General features: G+C 37.9%; 1 protein-coding gene across 1 annotated transcript; it reads right to left on the bottom strand.

Moving 5' to 3' along the window:
- Nucleotides 1-4,644: 4,644 nt before the first annotated feature.
- LOC101988825 (prolactin-5A1-like) lies at nt 4,645-10,666 on the bottom strand. The gene is made up of 5 exons (XM_005354993.1): nt 10,636-10,666; nt 8,492-8,661; nt 6,661-6,768; nt 5,616-5,804; nt 4,645-4,830 (listed from the first exon to the last, which is right to left on the bottom strand). Exons 1-5 carry the CDS (start codon nt 10,664-10,666, stop codon nt 4,645-4,647), a joined length of 684 nt encoding a protein of 227 aa, XP_005355050.1.
- Between the last annotated feature and the right edge of the window lie 9,319 nt (nt 10,667-19,985).

Raw genomic sequence — 19,985 nt, 5'->3', positions numbered from 1 at the left:
CCTGTCTTAGTTAGGGTTTATATTGCTGGGCTTAAATATTATGCCTAGAAATACCAGGGACAGGAAAGCATTATAGTTCCATATAGTACCATACCACAGTCTATCACTAAAGCAAAGTCAGAGCAGGAAACACGAATACTGGGAACCAAACATGAGCCAAGTCCTCTAAAGAACTAACAATTGATCTTAGCTCTCAAGACATCTCTCCAGCTCCATGCCACTTTTCCCTTTATGTGTCTATTTACTGATGGACCTCCAGGCTTGTTCTTATCTTAATCCTGAATAGTATGGCAGGCAGCATGAGTGTTCAGTGTTTCTACACTATGCTGTTCACTTTATTTCTGTAGTTTAGAGGAGTGTATAGCTGGATTATATGGGAGGTGTACGTTGTTTGAGGACCTCACATTCTGATTTCCGTTATAGCTACCCTGTTTTACATTTCCAGATGCAGTGTATGTTGGTGTCCATTTATATCCTTCTCAGAATTTGTTGAACTTTCTTTTAGAGTCCTTGTGAGGAAGCTCTTGCCTATGCCACTGCATTGAAAGGTTTTCCCAATGCTTCCTTCCAGCAGCTTCAGAATTCCAGGTCCAAATTAACATTGAGTCTCACATGGAATTTTGAAGCATTATTCTGATTATTCCTTATTAATAAAAATTCAGGAGTTAGATATTTGGGTAAGAACCTAAAGGATCACAGAGGCAGAGAAACCACGAGTCTTCTCCTACTTGCTCCATTCCTTCCTCCAAAAGGGCCTAGATCCCTCTCTGCTCCAGACTTACTACTTCCTGTCCTATCTATCTACAGTCCTCCCAAACCTCTGTGGTTAATTTTGTTCTACTAGTGGCTAGCTCCACCCTCTGACTCCAAGCAAGCTTTATTTGTCAGAACACAATCAAAATAACCCATGACAGAATTATTCTGTACAAGGTTAGAAACAGGAATGAAGTTACCCTGCAAGTGTGGATGTCTAGACTTCTGAGTACTGTTTGATGAAGATCCTCTTTCTTGTAAGGTATGTACTGGGAACCTGTCTTCATTTGGGCTATATTGTTGTACTTAAACACTTTGTCCAAAGGCACCTTAGGAAGGAAAATATTTAATGCTGCTTACAGTTCCACACCACAGGCCTTCACTGAAGGACGTTACAGGGCAGGAATTCAAGCCTAGAAACAAGAACTGAAGCAGAGGTTGTGGAGAAACTGGCTTTCACTCTATGGCATGCTCAACCTGCCTTCTTGTACAACTCATGGCCACTTGTTTAGGGGTGGCATTGTCCCCAGTGTGGGATTGCCACACCCACGCCAATCATTAATGAAGAAAATACACTACAGACTTGCCAACAGGCAATCTGATGAAGGCATTTTCTCACATGATGTTCTTCTTCCCAGACAAATATAGCCTATATCACATTGGTAAAAAAGGACAGAAGTAGCAGCAGCAACAACAACATAATAATAATAAATAACAAAAAAAGCAAATCAGAAACTTTGGCAAAATCAGGGGACTGTAGCTACATGGATTTATTTCTAGACTCCTCTATTTTGTTCCATTGGTCTGTGTCTGTTAATGTGTCAATAACATGCTGTTTTTATTATTGTGGTTGTGTAATTTCAATAGAAACCAAGTGTCTTAGGGTTTTATTGCTGTAAAGAGACACCATGACTGTGGCAACTTTTATAAAGGAAAACATTTAATTGGAATAGCTTGCAATTATGGATATTTAGTCCATTATCATCATGGTGGGACATGTTAGTATGCAGGCAGACATGGTACTGGAGTGGATGCTGAGAGTTCTTCATATTGATCCACAGGTAGCAGAAGCAACTATATCTCTAGGCCTAGCTTGAGCATATATGAAGCTTCAAAGCCTGCCCCCACACACTTCTGCCAAGGCCATTATTAGGATAGTGCCTTTCCCTATGGTAAAAGCAATCAAATACATGAATCTATGGGGAGCATTTCTAATTCAAACCAATACAGCAAGCATGAAATCAACTTCAGCTTTGCTCATTTTGTGCAGGATTACTTCCATTCTTCTGAGTCTTTTCTGTTCCGTGTTAACTTCAGAGTTTTGTTATTGAAACATAGGATTGGGATTTTGATGAAGATTCCTTTGAATCTCTAGTTTTTGATAATGTATCCATTTGCAAAAGGCTAATTCTATTAATTAGTCAACTGGGAAGTTTCTTCCATCTTCTACCCCCATGGGATAAAGATTAGTCACTCGTATTGGTTTAATAAAATGATGGTTGGCCAGTAGCCAGGCAGGAAGTATATATAAGTGGGGCAACTGGACTAAGAGTTCTGGGAAGAGGAAAGGCTCAGTCTGCAGTCACCACCCAGATGGAGAGGAAGCAAGGTGAAAATGTTGTAAAGAGAAAAGGTACCAAGACACGTGGCTAAATATAGATAAGAATTATGGGTTAATTTAAGTTATAAGAGCTAGTTAGTAATAAGCCTGAACTAATAGATCAAGCAGTTTAAAATTAATATAAGCCTCTGTGTGGTTGTTTGGGTGGGGGACTGAATGGCTGTGGAACTGGGCAGGACAGAAACTTCTGTCTACAGCCTCCAGTTATTCATTTAGTGTTTTAAGATTTTCACCAGTAATGAGTAAGTGCTCGCCTTACCCTGCATCCTTGACAGCAGGTACTGTCATTTGTTTTATTGACTTTGGCCATTCTGATTAGGGTAAGATGAAATCTCAAAGTAGTTTATCTGTTGTCTCTTTAAGCTTCAGTTATATTACTTTGAGTTTCTTCAGGACTTGTATCATGAAGCCATTCTATATTTTGTGAATATGATTTTATATATGTATTAAGACAATAATCTGGTTTCTGTCTTTAGGTCTACTTAATTTGCATACTATATTTTTTTTACTAGCATACTATATTTTTACCAGCAATCATCCTTGTATTCCTAAAATGAGACTAACTTGTCATGCTCAATGGTCTATCCAATATGCTTTTGAATTTTATTTACAGTTATTTTTTTATTTTTTCCTATATGCTTATTAGAAAAATATCTTTTTATTTTTGTTGTGTCCTAATACAGCTTTGAAAGTAGGGTAATACAGAACAAGTTTTGTAGTGATTATTCCCTTTCTGTTTCATGAAGTAATTTGAGAAACATTGGTTTTCATTTATTCCTCAAATATCTGGTAGAATACTGCAAGAATCTATTTTTTTTCTTTGTGGATAAAATTTTTTCTTATTGTTTCTTTGAGCAGTTCAATAGGTCACTGACTATACAAACCATTGAATTTCATAGTGATGTCCTAGCATGCATGAGTCCTTTCAGTTACTTCCAATACTACCAAAGAGAATTCTCTACCCACAAATTTATCTTTTTTTTTGAAATTGTTTATTTACCCCATTTAAGAATGATAGCCTCTTTAGGCATAATATTAATAATAGACATTTTCTTTTAGTGTTTGTTACTTAATTAATTATAGGTGCCACAGATTTATTTATTTTTTATTTTTTTATTTTTTTTTTTTTTTGGTTTTTCGAGACAGGGTTTCTCTGTGGCTTTGGAGCCTGTCCTGGAACTCCCTTTGTAGACCAGGCTGGCCTCGAACTCACAGAGATCCACCTGTCTCTGCCTCCCGAGTGCTGGGATTAAAGGTGTGCACCACCACCGCCCGGCTGGTGCCACAGATTTAGAAAAAAATCTCTGACATTTGAATTCCTGTGCCTCTGTAGGTAAGGCAACATTCTATCATGTCTTCTTTAAATAAATGTCTTTTGTGAAATTTGGCTGTGTTGAATGTCAAAGTAGACACTTCTGGGTTTACTCCTACTGGAGTTGTAGCAAACTTTCTATCTCTAAGGTTTATATTCCACCAAAGCTAAAATGCTTTCAGCTTTCCCATCTATGAGGGGTCAGGCAACAGCATTCTTTTTCTTCTTTTTGGAACCCAGTGGTGGCTCTGTCACTCTTTCACTTGTCAGACAATTCAGTCTGCAGCAATTTATTCTTTTTAGTCATGCTATTTTAATTGACTAGTTGAATAATTTATATTGATCTCATGGATTCCAATTCTGTGCTCCAAATTTGTACCCTATAGTTAAGCCAATCCAGTAGAAGTTTTCTTTGTTTTTATCTTTTGTATGTGACTTAGAGACAGTAAAGTGTATAATATATGCACTTTTGGTTATTTTTCTGTGAAAAATTGGTTCATCGTCAAAATGGTTTTCATAAAATGTCTGAGATTTCAATGTCCTTGATAGGATCATAATTTCATTCCTTGATTCTAATAACTTGGTTCACATTAAATTATTGTGATTCTAAGTGAAATTGGGTCATGTCTTATTTCTAAGAAAAACTCAGTTTGTGACAAATTTTAATAGTTTTCATTTCTTATTATTATTAAATGAGCAAAGTCATTATAAAATATTGATTTTGTTATATATTGACATTTCTAAAGTATTGGTGAGGTAACCTCTTCCCAGAATTCTCCTATTCTGGTTGCTTTGCCTATACTTCCTGCCTGGCTACTGGCCAATCTGTATTTTATTAAACCAATACAAGTAACAAATCATTACAGGGTACAAGACCATTATCCCACAACAAAAGAATCTTTTAAGGATTAGATCATTATGAACTGTCTCAGAAATAAACAAGAAGACTGGAAGCCTTTTATTCATCACGAACAATTTGGTGTCTCAGGATATTGACATAATCAGACACCTTTTGTGTGTCTCTGTTCAGGCATACAAACAAGCTATGTAGACCAAAAAGTTGGATTCCTCTTTGGGATTGCTGTAGATATGGCTCTCCTGACCAGGCAGTGTAGGTCTCATTTTTCTTAAGTTCAGGATCAACCTAATCATAAAATAATAGTCAATCCATTATTATTTACATTATTAATATTTGTTAGTCCTCATTATTTTAAATATTGAATAATATTTTGAGGAAAGGTAGAAATATAAATCTTGGAAGCCAAAAATATATGTTTCATGGTGTGGACCAGGGAGCCATAAGTCTGTTTATCTAAAAACTAGACAGAAGAACCATGCATATATTTTTTGTAGTGTAGTTGATCTCCAGTGAAGTATATCAGCACAGGAGTAGACAGAATCGCTGCTTGGCTATTGACACGCTTCTGACCAAAGGACGATGGAGAATCTAGAGTCAGTTTTCATGTGAGAAAAATTTTCCATATTCTCAGTGCTACCTCTCATGTGCCATTTGTATTTTATTACTTTTCTTAGGAGACAATTTCCCTTTTCTTCCTTCAGCAATATCTATTCTCCATGAATCACGGGCATGAAACCACAAAAATGATGGGGGCCTAAAATACTTTCAGTTTAGGGATGATTTGTACGGGAAGATGTGCTGAAATGGACGGGATATTTTACTCTGCCCCCAATTGCTTCCTGATATCATTAACATTAATTGAGGTCCCTGTGTTGTTGGGTACTAAAGAAAGTACTTTTGAGAAGTTTGAAGTGCAACATACCCTTTAGTTCCAAGACTGTCTATGCTATTACCTGCCTAAATTTCCCTGTGGCAGATGGAGAATTCGTCTAAAGTTCAGTTTTCATTACAGATGTTATAGTTTTCATGAATAATGAGTGGAAGCAAGAGAGTTGAATGAGATGACTCACCTGGCTGAGTATAGTCTTAATGCCCTGCAGATTTTTTGCGAGTCTTTTGATTTGCCTATCAATCAAGGTAACTTTTGATATGGTAGCATATGGAGTCCCATCAAGATCAGCCATATTGTTTTGTACATGGTACAGAAGATTTTTCCAGGCAGCCAGCATGCTGATGGTCACATTCAGAAGGGTCATAGGCTAAGAAAAAAACCAATTGAGCATCACATAAGGGTACCACTGTAGGTTGAATTGCATGTGGTAAGACTACTAGTGTAGTCTTTATATCTTGTGATTTTTTGATAATTAATTGAAGCAATATTGATACAATGCTTTGGGAATTATATAGCCATAGAGTAGCTCTTAGCATCTCTCTTCATTCACTTTTTCTTATGTTTTACAATTGCTGTTGTGCATAGCATATATACAGAATAAAGGTTCTAGCAAATCGTTAAGAACAGGTTATTGGTGTGCCACTTGGACATATATGATGGTAATTATTGTAAGTCATGGGCAGGTCATTAGATAAGTAGACTTTAGTAAAAACACAGTGGTACTACATGCCTAGTTATGATAGGCCATATTTGTACCCCATGAAGTATGAATAGGATGTTACTGGGCCCTAGGTAGTGGTGTCAGAGAAGAGTGAAGAAATAGACAGAAGAGAAGAAATACAGCAAGGAACACTTCCAAGTCAAAAAGAGTTGATGCCGTGGTCAGTAGCGTTCAATGCTTCCCAAAGAAGCATTTTAGTAATTAGAGAAATTGCAACTTTTCTTGCTTTTCTTATTCCTGCCTTTGAGAGTAAATTTAACCATGAAACTTCAAATCAATTCAAAGTTTCTTACATAATAATAGGTTCAATGCCAATGGTAAGGCTGTGATTAAAATAAGAACAATTTTATGAACAATTTATTACTTGAAAGTTGCTCTCAACTTTATTTTGCATATACTTTATCATCTGTGCAGTGTGTGCTCATCCTTTTTTCACATTCCTGAAGGTGTGGTTACTGTGACTAAATGGTGCCTGTTTTCAGGTAGCAGGGTGTGGACTCACCTGCATTCTTTGAGCTTTCCTTTTGCTGCTTGGGATGGAGTGGGATGCAGTGTGGCAGGTCATGGTGGGCTTGTTCTGGAACTTCTGGCCTGGGTCATACTGTGCATCCTGGAAAGGATGAAAAAAATCAGTTGGAGCTTCAGAACGGAGTAAATGAACTCATAAGCAGAGTGGTGATTATTAATGCATTTCTGTGTCTGCTAAAAAAAACATTTATTTTATTAGTTTTTGGAGAATTTCAATGATGAGTACTGTATTTGCATAATTTCCACCCCCACACTCTCCTCCCTGCAAATCTTCCTAGATTCTCACTCCCTCTTGACTTTCTGTTCTCTGGGTTATTATTGTTACACATGTACAGGAACAGATATACATATGTGCACATAAGTAAGACCCGCTAAGTCAGTTTAGTGTTGCTCATATGAATGTGCATTTGTGAACACCCGTTTGGATTTGGACAATGTCTGAAGGGGCTTCTCCTTGAAGAACACTCGTTCCTCATCTGTTTGAGGCTATTATTTGCTGGCAATTCTTTCTGTAGGGGTGGGGCCTTGAGAAACTTCCCTTACCCATGCTGGGATATGAAAAGTACAGTAAATCTCAAATTAAGAAATTAAAAAAGAGACCCTTTGTATATTTACTTCCTTCTATTGGAGATGTAACCTAATTTAATTTTCACATCTACCCTATTAGCTTCCCATGGCTCACAACTTTACAGCTCTGATTTCTCACTTGCCTAAAAGTTGCTATTTGCAAAGGAAACACTAAAACACCAAATCTACAAAACACTATATTGTAATGATGATTTTTTTCTAGGGTTACAGCTTAATGCCCAGTACATATGTGTCTTCAATCTCTTGATTCCTTTTGGAGCACACTGACACATTTTTTTTAAATTGCACATTATATAATTACGTATTTTTTCTATTAGCACTGGAGCTATATATCATGAACATGTTAAATTTAATTAATATTTAAATAGTATATGATCCGATATATTTTTATCACTATATTTATTATTTAAATTTGGTAATCAGCAAAATTATGAATGTTTTGTGAGTTGTTACAGATGTTAATATGAAAGGTTGCCAGTCAGGAAATGGAGAATGAAAAAAATCAAACAGTTATCTCAGAGGACAGTATTAATAAATGTTTATTGTGTACATGGTAGCCTTGTGCTCATAGTCATTGACGTTGAAGCCCTCATCTATTTTTGCCTCCTGGGTGGACTTAGAGCAGATAAGATCCAGCCTTTAAAGTACATGCATCAGGAAGAGAAAGCCTGTTGATGGTTCTAACCCAGCTCTCATTTTGTAAACTCATGTTCTCAAATTCTTTAAACAATGGCTCCCAGATTTGGGGGCTTTGAAAAGCTATTTACTGTTACTATTATCGTTGCATTGCCCCCCTCCTGACATTGTTTCAGTCATTTTCAATCTTTCCAGTTCAAGGGATTCTTCCATTTGGATTCTCCTTGATTTTATATCTGCAGTATGCTAAGCGAAGAATTCCAGTGGAGACTTTGCAGAACACCCAAGAACAGAAAATCAGAGCCCCCTTTCAGCCATTCCTTTTTGGGCTTCATGCCAAGAGTAGAAATAAAAAAAAATACAGAAAAATCTTTTAAAAATGCTTTTGAAAGTATTTTAAAATACTTTCAATTTTCTCCCCAAATTCAGTGATTTTATGAAACTCTCATCCCCTCCCCCCATTTTAGTGACTGCTGCTTTGTTATGTGTTATTTGAATTTTGGTTCATGTTTTCTCATTTATCCCAGTTACTGACATTGGGACCTTTTTATGAAAGAGTCTGAAGTAAGTGAAGGACTTACAAATTCATTTAATGTTTCCAAAGAGAGGCGACTGATGGTCTCAGATGTGGTGCTTGTCCTGTTAAACATATAGCTGAGGACCTTCTGGCAGCCACCATCTTTCATGAGACACCTGGGTACCGAATCCACATTCTCCCACAGGAGCAGCGGCAGCAGCAATAGGGTCCCTGCAATAAGGAATGAAATCACAGAGACAATCTTTTCATGTGAAGTCATAAGAGTCATCCTGTATAGCTAAGCATTTTATAGTCCCAGTGTCCTCTTTTGAACATTGTCGTACATTTGAGCTAAAATGAGGAAAAGATGCATCTTCTACTATGGAAATTTGTCAACAATTGGCCCTAGATGACATGATAAGAGAGGTTCTAGGACATCTGCTATGACAACGCCCAACTTTAAAATTTGTGACAATGATATATGCTGGTGTCATTATCAATGTGCTTTTGATGGACTTGGACCTATAAAAGTCAGTAGTTTGTTATTTCAAGAGGGAAGAAAAATCAACTGCCTCTATAAAAAGGAGCTCTCAACTTCAACGATACTACAACAAAGTGTTTTCCTATATTTAAGTGTGAGTCTTGGGCTGGGGGTTGTCTTCAAGGTTAAAGTGCTTGCCATGAAAGCATGAAAACAGAAATTTAAATTACCAGATTCCAATTGAGTGCCCTAACTGTGTGGTATTCCAGTTTGCCTATAATATTGTCTCCAAGAGTGGGGACTTGTAATACATAGCCCAAGCTTGCTAGCATGACTAGTCACAATGGTAACTTTTGCATTTCATTGAGAGATCCTGACTCTACAACTAAGATGGAAGAACTATAAGGAATGATTCCCTCTATTGAAACCTTCATTCTTTGTGGCATGCACACACAACAACGAATACCTTCAAATGCACATACTACACATATCCATGGAAATAAAAAGATGAAACAAATTGCAAGCATTCAGGAACTAAATTTTATGGAGAATTTTATAAATGTAGCTTGGAGTATTCAAGATTAAACTAATGAATTACTAAAAGATTTATGTGTTGGAAATACCTACTCTCAAGTAGCCAAATAACTAAATATATCACAAGTTATGCAGTGTATAAGTTAACTAAACAATATATTATATATAAGCTTAAATAGTGTTTTTAGAATTCACAGTGCCTTTAATTTTTCAAAGACATGGTGCTCTCTCCTGAGTTTGACACTTGATGAATGCGCGTGCGCACACACACACACACACACACACACACACACACTCCTCCTATTAATCATTAGAGAGAATTACAAGGACTAACTAAGTACTTTTTCACATTTCTTAAAATGTATCCCATAATTGTCATTAATTCATTTTCTTGAAAAAAATTATCAAGAATGTAAAGCTAATAGCTAACAACTATAGCACATATTTTTATTTACAAATTAATTAGGATTGAGCCAAATTCTCAAAGCCCAGTAAGACACACATCTGTGAGCACTGTCTGCTTTAGCTGAGTACTGGAAGATTCATTAGGGTGGCTCAAGCCCGGCAGTTCATGGTGCCTTGGAACCTGGAAGTGTCAACTGCGTGATTGTGACAAATTAGAAGCCTAGGCACCAGAGGTCCTCATTGCAGCATCAGTTCTCAATTTCAGCAGCACAGCAACTTTTAGATAGATCCTTCCTTGTTCTGGAGCTGTCCTGTGCACATTGAAGGCTGTGTGCACATTTCTCTAATTTCTACACACTAGAAGTCAGACACACTTTCACCTTTTCTCCTCACTTCAGTCAAGCAATCTTGCTTTCTACAGTTGTCGTTTAAAGGTTAACATTCTTAAGAACCACTCATCTGAATATTCTGCAAAATTTTCTTACTCTGCAAAAATCAGAATGTGGGAAGAACTTCACAAGAGCAAAGAAAGTGTTCTATATGATGCCGGGCAGTGGTGGCGCACGCCTTTAATCCCAGCACTCGGGAGGCAGAGGCAGGTGGCTCTCTGTGAGTTCGAGACCAGCCTGGTCTACAAGAGCTAGTTCCAGGACAGGCTTCAAAGCTACAGAGAAACCCTGTCTCAAAAAATTAAAAAAAAAACAAACAAACTATTCTATACGAGTGACTATGTACACGATTGTAAAATGATGAATTAGGCTTTGAGGAACCTAAGTAAGAGTACTTACAGGAGTGTGGTTGGATCAAAGACAGCCGCATCTCTGAGAAATCCCACCACAGTCTGTGTGCCAACTGAAGACGGCTGCCTCACTAGATCCTACGTTCACTTAATTTTTCTACCACCTATATAGTCCATCAGACAACCCCCAAAGCTATGCAGAGATGGTCTGTAGGAGGAAAGGAGGTAGGTCTATAACTGTATCTACCTCCTGATGTTTATGTCTGATGTTTATGTCACAGCCAGAGGAATGTAGTCATTTCCTAACACTCCATTCTATCCCTCGGGCTCTGTCAACTCTTTGCAACTCTTTGTCTGGTTAGACTTGTAGCCCACTCAACAGGTGGGAAACCATGCCCAGTGTTAGAAATGTATCTAACTACCAGGGACCAGTGAGGTCATGGATTTTAGAAGAGAATCTACTACCACCACTTTGATAGACCAGGTTAATTTGTAACTCCTAAGAACATTCTAAACATTATCTCTATATCCACAGAGCTAAATTTTGATCAAAGAGGCATAGTCTTCTATGCACAGGTGTATATATTTGTCAATCTCCTGATTCCTGTTTTTTCATGCTATAATTTATAACATTATAGTTTTTCTTTGACCACATAATCTATACATTTTAGACATATAAAATGAATAAAATTTTTAGAATGTAACTGTGTTAATTTTAACATTAGGTGGAAAACCTCAGCATAATTTTTAGGGGATACTACACAAAAGAAATTTAAAACACAGTAAAAATGTATCAATGTGCCCATATCATTCAACACTTAATTTAAAAAATACATTTTCCTGTGGTATGATTGAGCATCCTTTCCGTATATACCCAAAAGTAGTAATGCTGGGCCTTGAGGTAGGTTGTTTCCTAATTTTCTGAGAAATTGCCATACTGATTTCTAAAGCAGCTGTACCAGTGTTCAGTACCCCCAGCAATGGAGGAGTGTTCCCTTTACCCCAAATCCTCTCCAGCATAAGCTATCATTAGTGTTTTTGATCTTGGCCATTCTGACAGGTGTAAGATGAAATCTCAGAGTTGTTTTGATTTGCATTTTCCTGGCAGCTAAGGATGTTGAACATTTCTGTAAGTGTCTTTCAGCCATTTTAGATTTGTCTGTTGAGAGTTCTCTGTTAAGTCTGTATTCCATTTTTTTAAATTGGATTATTTGTTCCTTTGATGACAAGTTTCTTGAGTTCTTTGTTTATTTTGGTGTGCTCAACTATGTTCATATCAGCTTTATTTGTGATAGCCAGAACCTGGAGACAACCTAAATGGCCCTCAACTGAAGAATGGATAAGGAAAATGGGATATATTTACACAATGGAGTACTACATAGCAGGAAAAAATAATGACATTTTGAAATTTGCAGGCAAATAGATGAATCCAGAAAACATCATATTGAGTGAGGTAACCCAGAAAGACAAATATAATATGCAATTTGCTTATCAATTGCTTTTAGACATAAAATAAAGAAAAAAAACAGCCTACAATTCACAAACCTCAGAGAACCTAGACAACAAAAAGGACCCTACAAAAGACATACATGGATCTAATCTATATGGGAAGTAGAAAAAGATAAGATTTGAGTAAGTTGGGATCATGGGGATCATGGGAGAGGGTAGAATAGGAGGAGAGAGAAAGGGGCAGATAAAACTATATAACTCAAAAAACAATAAAGAAAGAAAAATATATTTTCTTAAGTATGGATTATTTAAAATATCTAGAACTTCAAGTTAACAGTCAAAAATTGTAAAAGCTTAATGGACTACTTAGGATAGTGAAAAGTTCTAAGATGCCCAGCAAACGATGGGGACTAAAGGAAAGTATAGTGATTAAAGATGAGAATAGAAATAAATTTTATTACAAATACTATGACTCTGTGTTCACATTCATTGATGCACTGAATTTCTCGCTTACTGTGGCCCTGGAGGCTTGTAGCACTTATAAACTACATTTGCTGGGAAGAGTGGGCTTGCTCACAATTCTAAACTAGGAATGCTTGGTTGTAAAACCATGAACCTAGAACCTAATTTTCAGTTTCTGATCTCAAATTCTTAAATATGGACCCCAGATTTGGGGTTTTTGTAAAACTGTCATCATCATCATCATCATCATCATCATCATCATCATCATCATCATCAAATTACTGTCATTGTTATCCCTTGCTGCTACTGTTTTTTTTCATTTTAATTATTTTCTTTTTTAAATAATTTCTTTTATTTTCTTTCATTCTTTTTTTTTTTAGAAAACAACTATTTTTTTTCATTATACATACCAATTCATGTTCCTACTCCCTTCCCTCCTCCTATTTCCTCCACCATCCACCATCCACTCCTCAGAGAGGGCAGACACATTGCTTTGGGGAAAGTCCAAAGCTTTCCTTACTATATCTAGGCCGAGCAAAGTATGCATCCAAAGAGAAAGGGTTCCAAAAAAGCCAGTTCAAGCAGTAGGGATATATCCTAGTGCCACTGCCAATGACCCCACAGTCTGCCCCAGCCATACATCTGTCACCCACATTCAGAGGGACTAGTTTGGTTCTATGCTGGTGTTTGCCCTGTCTGGTTGGAGTTGGTGAGCTCACATTAGCTCGTGTAAACTGTTGCAGTGGATGTCACCATTATGGTCTTGACTTCATTTTTCATATTCTCCCTCGTCCCACTCTTCAACTGGACCTTGGGAAGTCAGTCCAGTGTTCAGCTGAGGACCTCTGTCTCTGTTTCCATCAGTTGCTGGATGAATGTTCTATGGTGATATTTAAGGTATTCATCAATCTGACTACAGGGCAAGGCCAATTTGGGCACCCTGTCCTGTATTGCTTAGGGTCTTAGCTGGGATCATCCTTGTGGATTCCGGGGAACTTCTCTAGTGCCAGGTTTCTTGCTAACCCCGTAATGGCTCCCTCAAGCAAAATATCTCTTTTCTTTCTCTCATCTCTGTCCTTTCTCCATCTTGACTATCCTGTTCCCTTAAGCTCTCCTCTCCATTACCACTATACAATTGAAGGCAGAACACAGCATCCCGCTATAGGGAAAACGTTCCAAAGAGCCAGCTCATGCATCAGGGACAGGTCCTGTTAGCACTGCTAGGAGCCTCACAAAAGACCAAGCTATACAAGAGTCACCCACATGCAGAGGATCTAGGTCATTTCCATGCCCATTTCCTAGCTGTCAGTCCAGAGTCCTTGATCTCCCACAAGAATAGGTCAACTGTCTCTGTAGGTTTCCCATCATGATCTTGAACCCTCTTGCTCATATAATTCCTCCTACCTCTCTTTAACTGGATTCCTGGAGGTTGGCCCAGTGCTTGGCTGTGGATCTCTGCATCTGATTCCATCAATTACTGGATGAAGGTTCTGTGATGACAATTAGGGTAGCTACCAATCTGATTTTAGGTGAAAAAGAGTTTAGACACCCTCTCCACTACTGCTTAGATTCTTAGCTGGGGTCATCCTTGTGGATACCTGGGAGTTTCCCTGGCACCAGGTTTATCTCTAAACCCATAATGGTCCCCTCTACCAAGATATCTCTTTCATTGCTCTCCTCCTGTGTCTTGCTCCCAACGCAACCACACTGATTCCTCATGTTCCCATCCCCATCCCTTCCCCTCTACCCATCCACCCTCAGTTTATCCAGGATATTTCATCCATCTCCTCTTCCCAGGGAGATCCATGCATCCCTCCTAGCATCTTGCTTTTTACCTAGCTTCTTTGAGGCTGAGGATTGTAGTCCGGTTATTCTTTGTTTTACATCTAATATCTACTTATGGGTGTCTACATACCATGTTTGTCTTTCTGGGTCTGGATTACCTAACTCAGATGATTTTTTTCTAGTTCCATCCATTTGCCTGCAAATTTCATGGTGTTATTGCTTTTTTTTTTTTTTTACACTGAGTAACACTCCACATTTTCTTTATCCATTCTTCATCTGAGGGGCATCTAGATTGTTTCCAGGTTCAAGCTATTATGAATAATACTGCAATGAACAAGTTGATCAAGTGTTCTTGTGACGTGTTTGAGCATACTTTGCATATATGTCCAAGAGTGGTATTGCTGAAAATAATATTATCAGTATTTACACCACTTTAACTTTTGAAAGACAAATGTTTCCTGTGTGAATTTATTTTACAAATTATAAACACAGTACACCCTCAAACATGTTGCCATTTGTCACTGGAGACATTTACACCATTCATGATGAATTTGAATAAATTTACTTTATTTACATTTCAAAACATAAATGTGGTAGTTGTGATTAATTCATCTTTCCGAACATATCATCAAGACTAGAAGGAGAAATACCTCTAGTCAAAGGTCCCTTTTACAAGACTATTTGATATTAACCAGATTCTTAAAGCAATACAAGATATACATCTGCTAGTGCTGCATAAACAAGACAACTGAAAGTTTCGTTAGGGTTGATTCAAGTCAGGTAATTGATAGCTGTGACCCAGGAACTAAGAAAGATTTGCTCTTCTCTGATGGAATGACTGCAATTGTACCCATGTGGTCTTCTTTCTGTCATGGTTCTCATAGTCATTCTTTTCAGGATTCATTCCTTGCTCTAGAGAGCTTTTCCGTACTTGGGTAGCAACGTTGACATCCCCTTCTTATTCGCAATCAAACAGAAGAGGACACTCACCTTTTCTTCCTCACTTCAGTTGTAATGGCACATAGCCTCTCTGCACATTGCCTTGTTTCCCTGGGACAAGTAGGAGTCACTTACTGAAGACCACTGATAGAAGAGGATATGGGGCCTATGAAGTGTTCTGTACAGCAAAGATTAGAAAGTTCTTCCGAAGGCTGAGTGACAGCAATCATCTTACCCATGTACAGACGAATAATAATACGAATTGAAGAGGCTAAAGGAGCATAAGAGAAGGATTGCTTACAGGATCATGGTTGAGTTGAGAAGAGCAACATGTCTGAAAAACCCACAAACTGCATGAATATCAAGCTAGGATTATGGCTCCAGTGAAGCCATGATCTCAGTTAAATTTCCACTTATCCACTGTAGTATATCTCCCTCTAAGCTATGCAGAAGTTAAGTTCTAGAATCCCAGGTAAAGTTCCCAGACTCTATCCACCCCAGGGACGGTGAATAGACTCATTGTCATTACTACATTCCTAGCTATGTCTCATTTAGAAGTTAAATTTCAATAAGAAATTTACTTGCTTAGATGTAGCAAGAGTAGACTTCAGGGATATCTTACACACATTCTGGGGAAAGATGACATTATATACTGCAATCATCTCATGTCTTAAAGATTTGGAAAATATCTAGAACTATAAATACAAGTTTAAGAATTTGGAAGAAGGTATCGTTCATGATGGGTAAGAAAGGCACAAAAGCTTTATGGTTATTGACAAAAGCTAGTGTCAAGATTGTTACTTTATAAAGTTTTAACCAGGTAAACCCTGAGGTTCTACATTCAGTAAGGCTACTGCCACTGCTGTGGATGTATAGAAAAGTTATACAAGATCTGAATGATAAAGAGTCTTTACCATCAGACCCACTAAACTCGTTCTTTGTGCAAGCCTACTTCCTACCATTAGAAATCGTACCATCTCATAATAAAGTCTCTGTTTCTACTGCAACTGCACATCTCTGCTCAGTTTCTTGTTTAGAGACATTAAACCTGGAACCCTTAAGGGTTGTGCTCAAAATTCCTGTATCTGGTGATGTCCGTAGCAGTATATACACCTTAGGCCTATAATTTTGCTATTTTACTTTATTTTGGGAGCAGTTAAGTAGTACTAGTAGTGACTGTCTGTCACTTGAAAACTCTTGTTACAATCTACTCTGGTTGTGAGCCAGGATTGGATGTTACTCTTCATCAGATGTGAGGAAATGCTCATTCAGTGAAGCACCTTGCAGAGTTAACTGGCACCCACATACCAAGGCACATCTTTGGTAGGGATTACTAACCTCTGGGGGGGGGGGTCCAGGATGGCTTCCTTTCCCCTTCCCCCTAGGTTGTACCTTATTCATCAGTTATAATCTTCTCTTTTTTAATTTGCCTTTCCTTTATCTTCTTTCATTTCCCCATAGATGGCCTTCATGGATGTAGGGGATCCTACATGGATGTGGTAAGAGGTCTGTAGGGCACATATTATAGTTCTTCTTTGGACTCTCCTTTTCCTAGTTTTCTCTTCCTGCTTCTTTAAATCAGTGTTTGCATGATTGATTTTAGCTTTCTTGCCAACTACATCAAGTGCTACAAACTCCCCTCCATTGCCTGAACCCTAGATATTCTGAAATGATTTATTAATTTTCATTCAACATTTTATAGCTTTTTATTTCCTTTGTTTCCTATGGCATGTTTGGAAGGGTGTGGTTCAATTAGCAGAGATCCTAATTGTGTTTAGTTTTATTGATTTACACTTTTCTTATAATCAACGGACAGGTTGTCTATGCTTTAACTCCCTTTTGGTCTGTTGTAGCTCTGGTGAAGTTAGGGGCCAAGGAAGAGCCGATCCCATATTTTAGCCTGCCCTACACATGGCCTCTCTCTGACAGGCTCTTAGTCAGTCCTGTTCAAGGTGTTTACCAGCTGTCACTGCTCAGGGCTAAATGAGTAATGTCCATACTTTAGAGTTCCATTTCACCCAGAATGTAAGATTACCTTACAGTTCACACCCTCCCATAAAGCTCTTTAGTTTTGATATACAATGTGTAGCCCTCTGTCATGTCCACACTTCACATTCCTAACCACAGGGCGTAAGTGTAGACAGTGTCTGCTCTAATGAAGGGAAGGAATTAGCCATCCCTAGGGCAAGCTTCATTGTTTTAACCTTCATCACTCTACACTTCCCAGATGTTTCTTTGTGTGTGTGAGAGCCATGGTTTACTGGGCTCTGGCCTCAAACTTTCAACAAAGATCAATCTCTGTTCATATCCGTAGGGACCAATACTTCTATAGCTCAACATTAGGTACCAAGCTCCTTCTGAAAGGCCTTTACACAGACATCTACAACCATTACTATGGTTTAGGGAGGAAGTTGGTCAGTCATTAAAAAGTTCTTACTTCCTTAAGGGGTTAGGAACCTGAACTTGTTTTATGCTACAGGGAAAATGGAGACTGAAGTCAAAATGGCAATGCACAGGCCTAGGTGATTTTACCCATTCCCTTCAATTATCATTTTCTTTGCCATCTCTGAATTCCATGAAATTTTCAGACAGAAAAAGGTGTTAGGATAACTATTGGCCTCTGAATTCACATCTCCTTGGCATTGTCATAGAATGTTTTATCTTTTATATGTCCTTTCTAGTTTCAACTTCATCTCATATTCACACCATGCATTCTATCTCCCCATGCCCTGAAGGCTCAAGTCACACGGCAGGGAAGGCAGAGATGAACAGTCCTTATGCTTCTTTTTCTTCTTCTCCTCCCGTGGATTTCTGTAAATGTAACATTGTCAACATGTATTGGAGGATTAGAAGAAATGAAAATCTGACACTACAGTCTTAAGAGTATATTCAGAAGCTCTCAGCCTCTGTCCCTCCTAGAGACGGGAGGTAATTCTCATGGATGAGTAAAAGACAGGATGAGAAGGATAACTGTTGTTAGAAAATCAAACTTGGGGAAAACCTAAGTATATCTTCATTTTAAAATCTAATATAAAATGCAATCCTATTTTCCTCATTATATCTCAATTATTTTGCTTTCCTGATTTTTTCACTGTCATTAAAATATATTATTATTTTTGAGTCTCTATAGTTCTAAGGCAAGTAAAGTTAGATTGATCTGCATATAAATATTCAAGAAAACACGCTACACGTACAAAAACCCAATGCTTAGGGGAACAGTGTTCAGCCATATGAATTTCTTCCCTTGTATCCAGCGCTGTTTTAATTTCAGTCTTGTGCCTGCTTCTAATGGTAGTGATCTAAATATTTCATTATGTAACAGAATACACTACCAAACTGGTAGATGATGGCTTCTAGGAGAGGAGCAGTCTGTTTACTTCAGGGTATGGCCTATGCTCCAGGACATGGCTCTACACCCATACCCATGTGGGTAGCACAAATTGTACTTAGTAGTTAATAAAGAAAAAATGAAGAGGTTTTAAATTTGAGAGCCAGATTAGGGGATTTGTGGCAGACCTTGTGCGGGCAATGAAGAGTGGTTATGGTGAAAATACATTGAATGCATACATATGAAGTTTTCAAAGGACAGATAAAAACAGTAAAAGAAGTTGAATTCAATGTGCTTGCCAGACTGATCATGTACAGAGTAATGCTAACATAATTGACTTTTAAAAAGACTTCGATTTAGCTTTATTTGGCTTAGTGTAATTTACTGAGAAGAGTGATTTTGAGTCATAAATTCAAGAATTTCTTTTAAAGCAGTTGAATGGAATAAGCTTCTCAGTGAAATTCACACACAATTTTAACTGTAGGAGTTACCACTGACTGGGCTCACTTGGTTTCCATCCTCATTCTGCATGCTCTGAAGACATGTCTTTATACATTGGTTGTCTTTTACATTTACATATTAGTTGCTGTGGATTGCTTCCAAACTAATATGGTTTGATGGGCTAAGACCTCCTGAAAGGTTGCCTTGAATATCCCCCCAAAATTACTTCACATAACTGTTGACTGACATAAACCAAGCATACAGGTTACACCATGAAAAAAATTGATTAACAGTGCCCCTAATTAGCAGAAAGTAGTCTAGAAAACTATTTCCATATTCCCAAATATTGTTTATAAACATCTGTTTACATTTAAAGGGAAATATGATATAGAGACTTGCATTGGTATGGATCTTGGTTTACTAATACAAATTTAAGGTCAGTTTTATTATATGTATATTTCTGCTCCTGATTAAAGTGTTTGGGCAGTTCATTTAAATTGTAACGTATAATTAAGAACTATAGGTAATTAGAGAGTCATCTATAATAGTCAAGCTTGTTTTCATGTTAGTCAGATTTTCTAGATGCACAGAGATGTATTTGAGATGGAAAAGGATTCTATTTTTTATTTTTCCATTCAAAAATTTATACTTCCTCCCCTCCTCCCAATGCCCTCCCATTCCCCACTCACCCTCCTTCCTTCCCCTCCCTGCTTGAGAGGGGGCAGGAAACCAGCCCTGTGGGAAGTTCAAGGCCCTCCCCCCTACATCCAGGCCTAGGAATCTGTGCATCCATATAGACTAGGGTCCCAAAAAGCCAGAACATGCCATAAAAACAAGTCCCAGTACTGCTGAACTTGCCAAAAGGTGAGATGGTCTTTAGGGGGTTCCTGATTCATGAGTCTGCGAGACATTCTGCAGGACACATCAGAAAGTGACTGAACTGTCTTTGGAATTTTCCTGCTTCATGGAAATGTCTGCTGGAAACTATGGGCCTG

This window comes from Microtus ochrogaster, chromosome 16, assembly GCF_000317375.1.
Source record: "Microtus ochrogaster isolate Prairie Vole_2 chromosome 16, MicOch1.0, whole genome shotgun sequence".
In the NCBI taxonomy this organism is placed as follows: Eukaryota; Metazoa; Chordata; class Mammalia; order Rodentia; family Cricetidae; genus Microtus; species Microtus ochrogaster.
The sequence above is the reverse complement of the archived record's forward strand: the minus strand, read 5'-3'. Positions and strand labels throughout refer to the sequence as shown.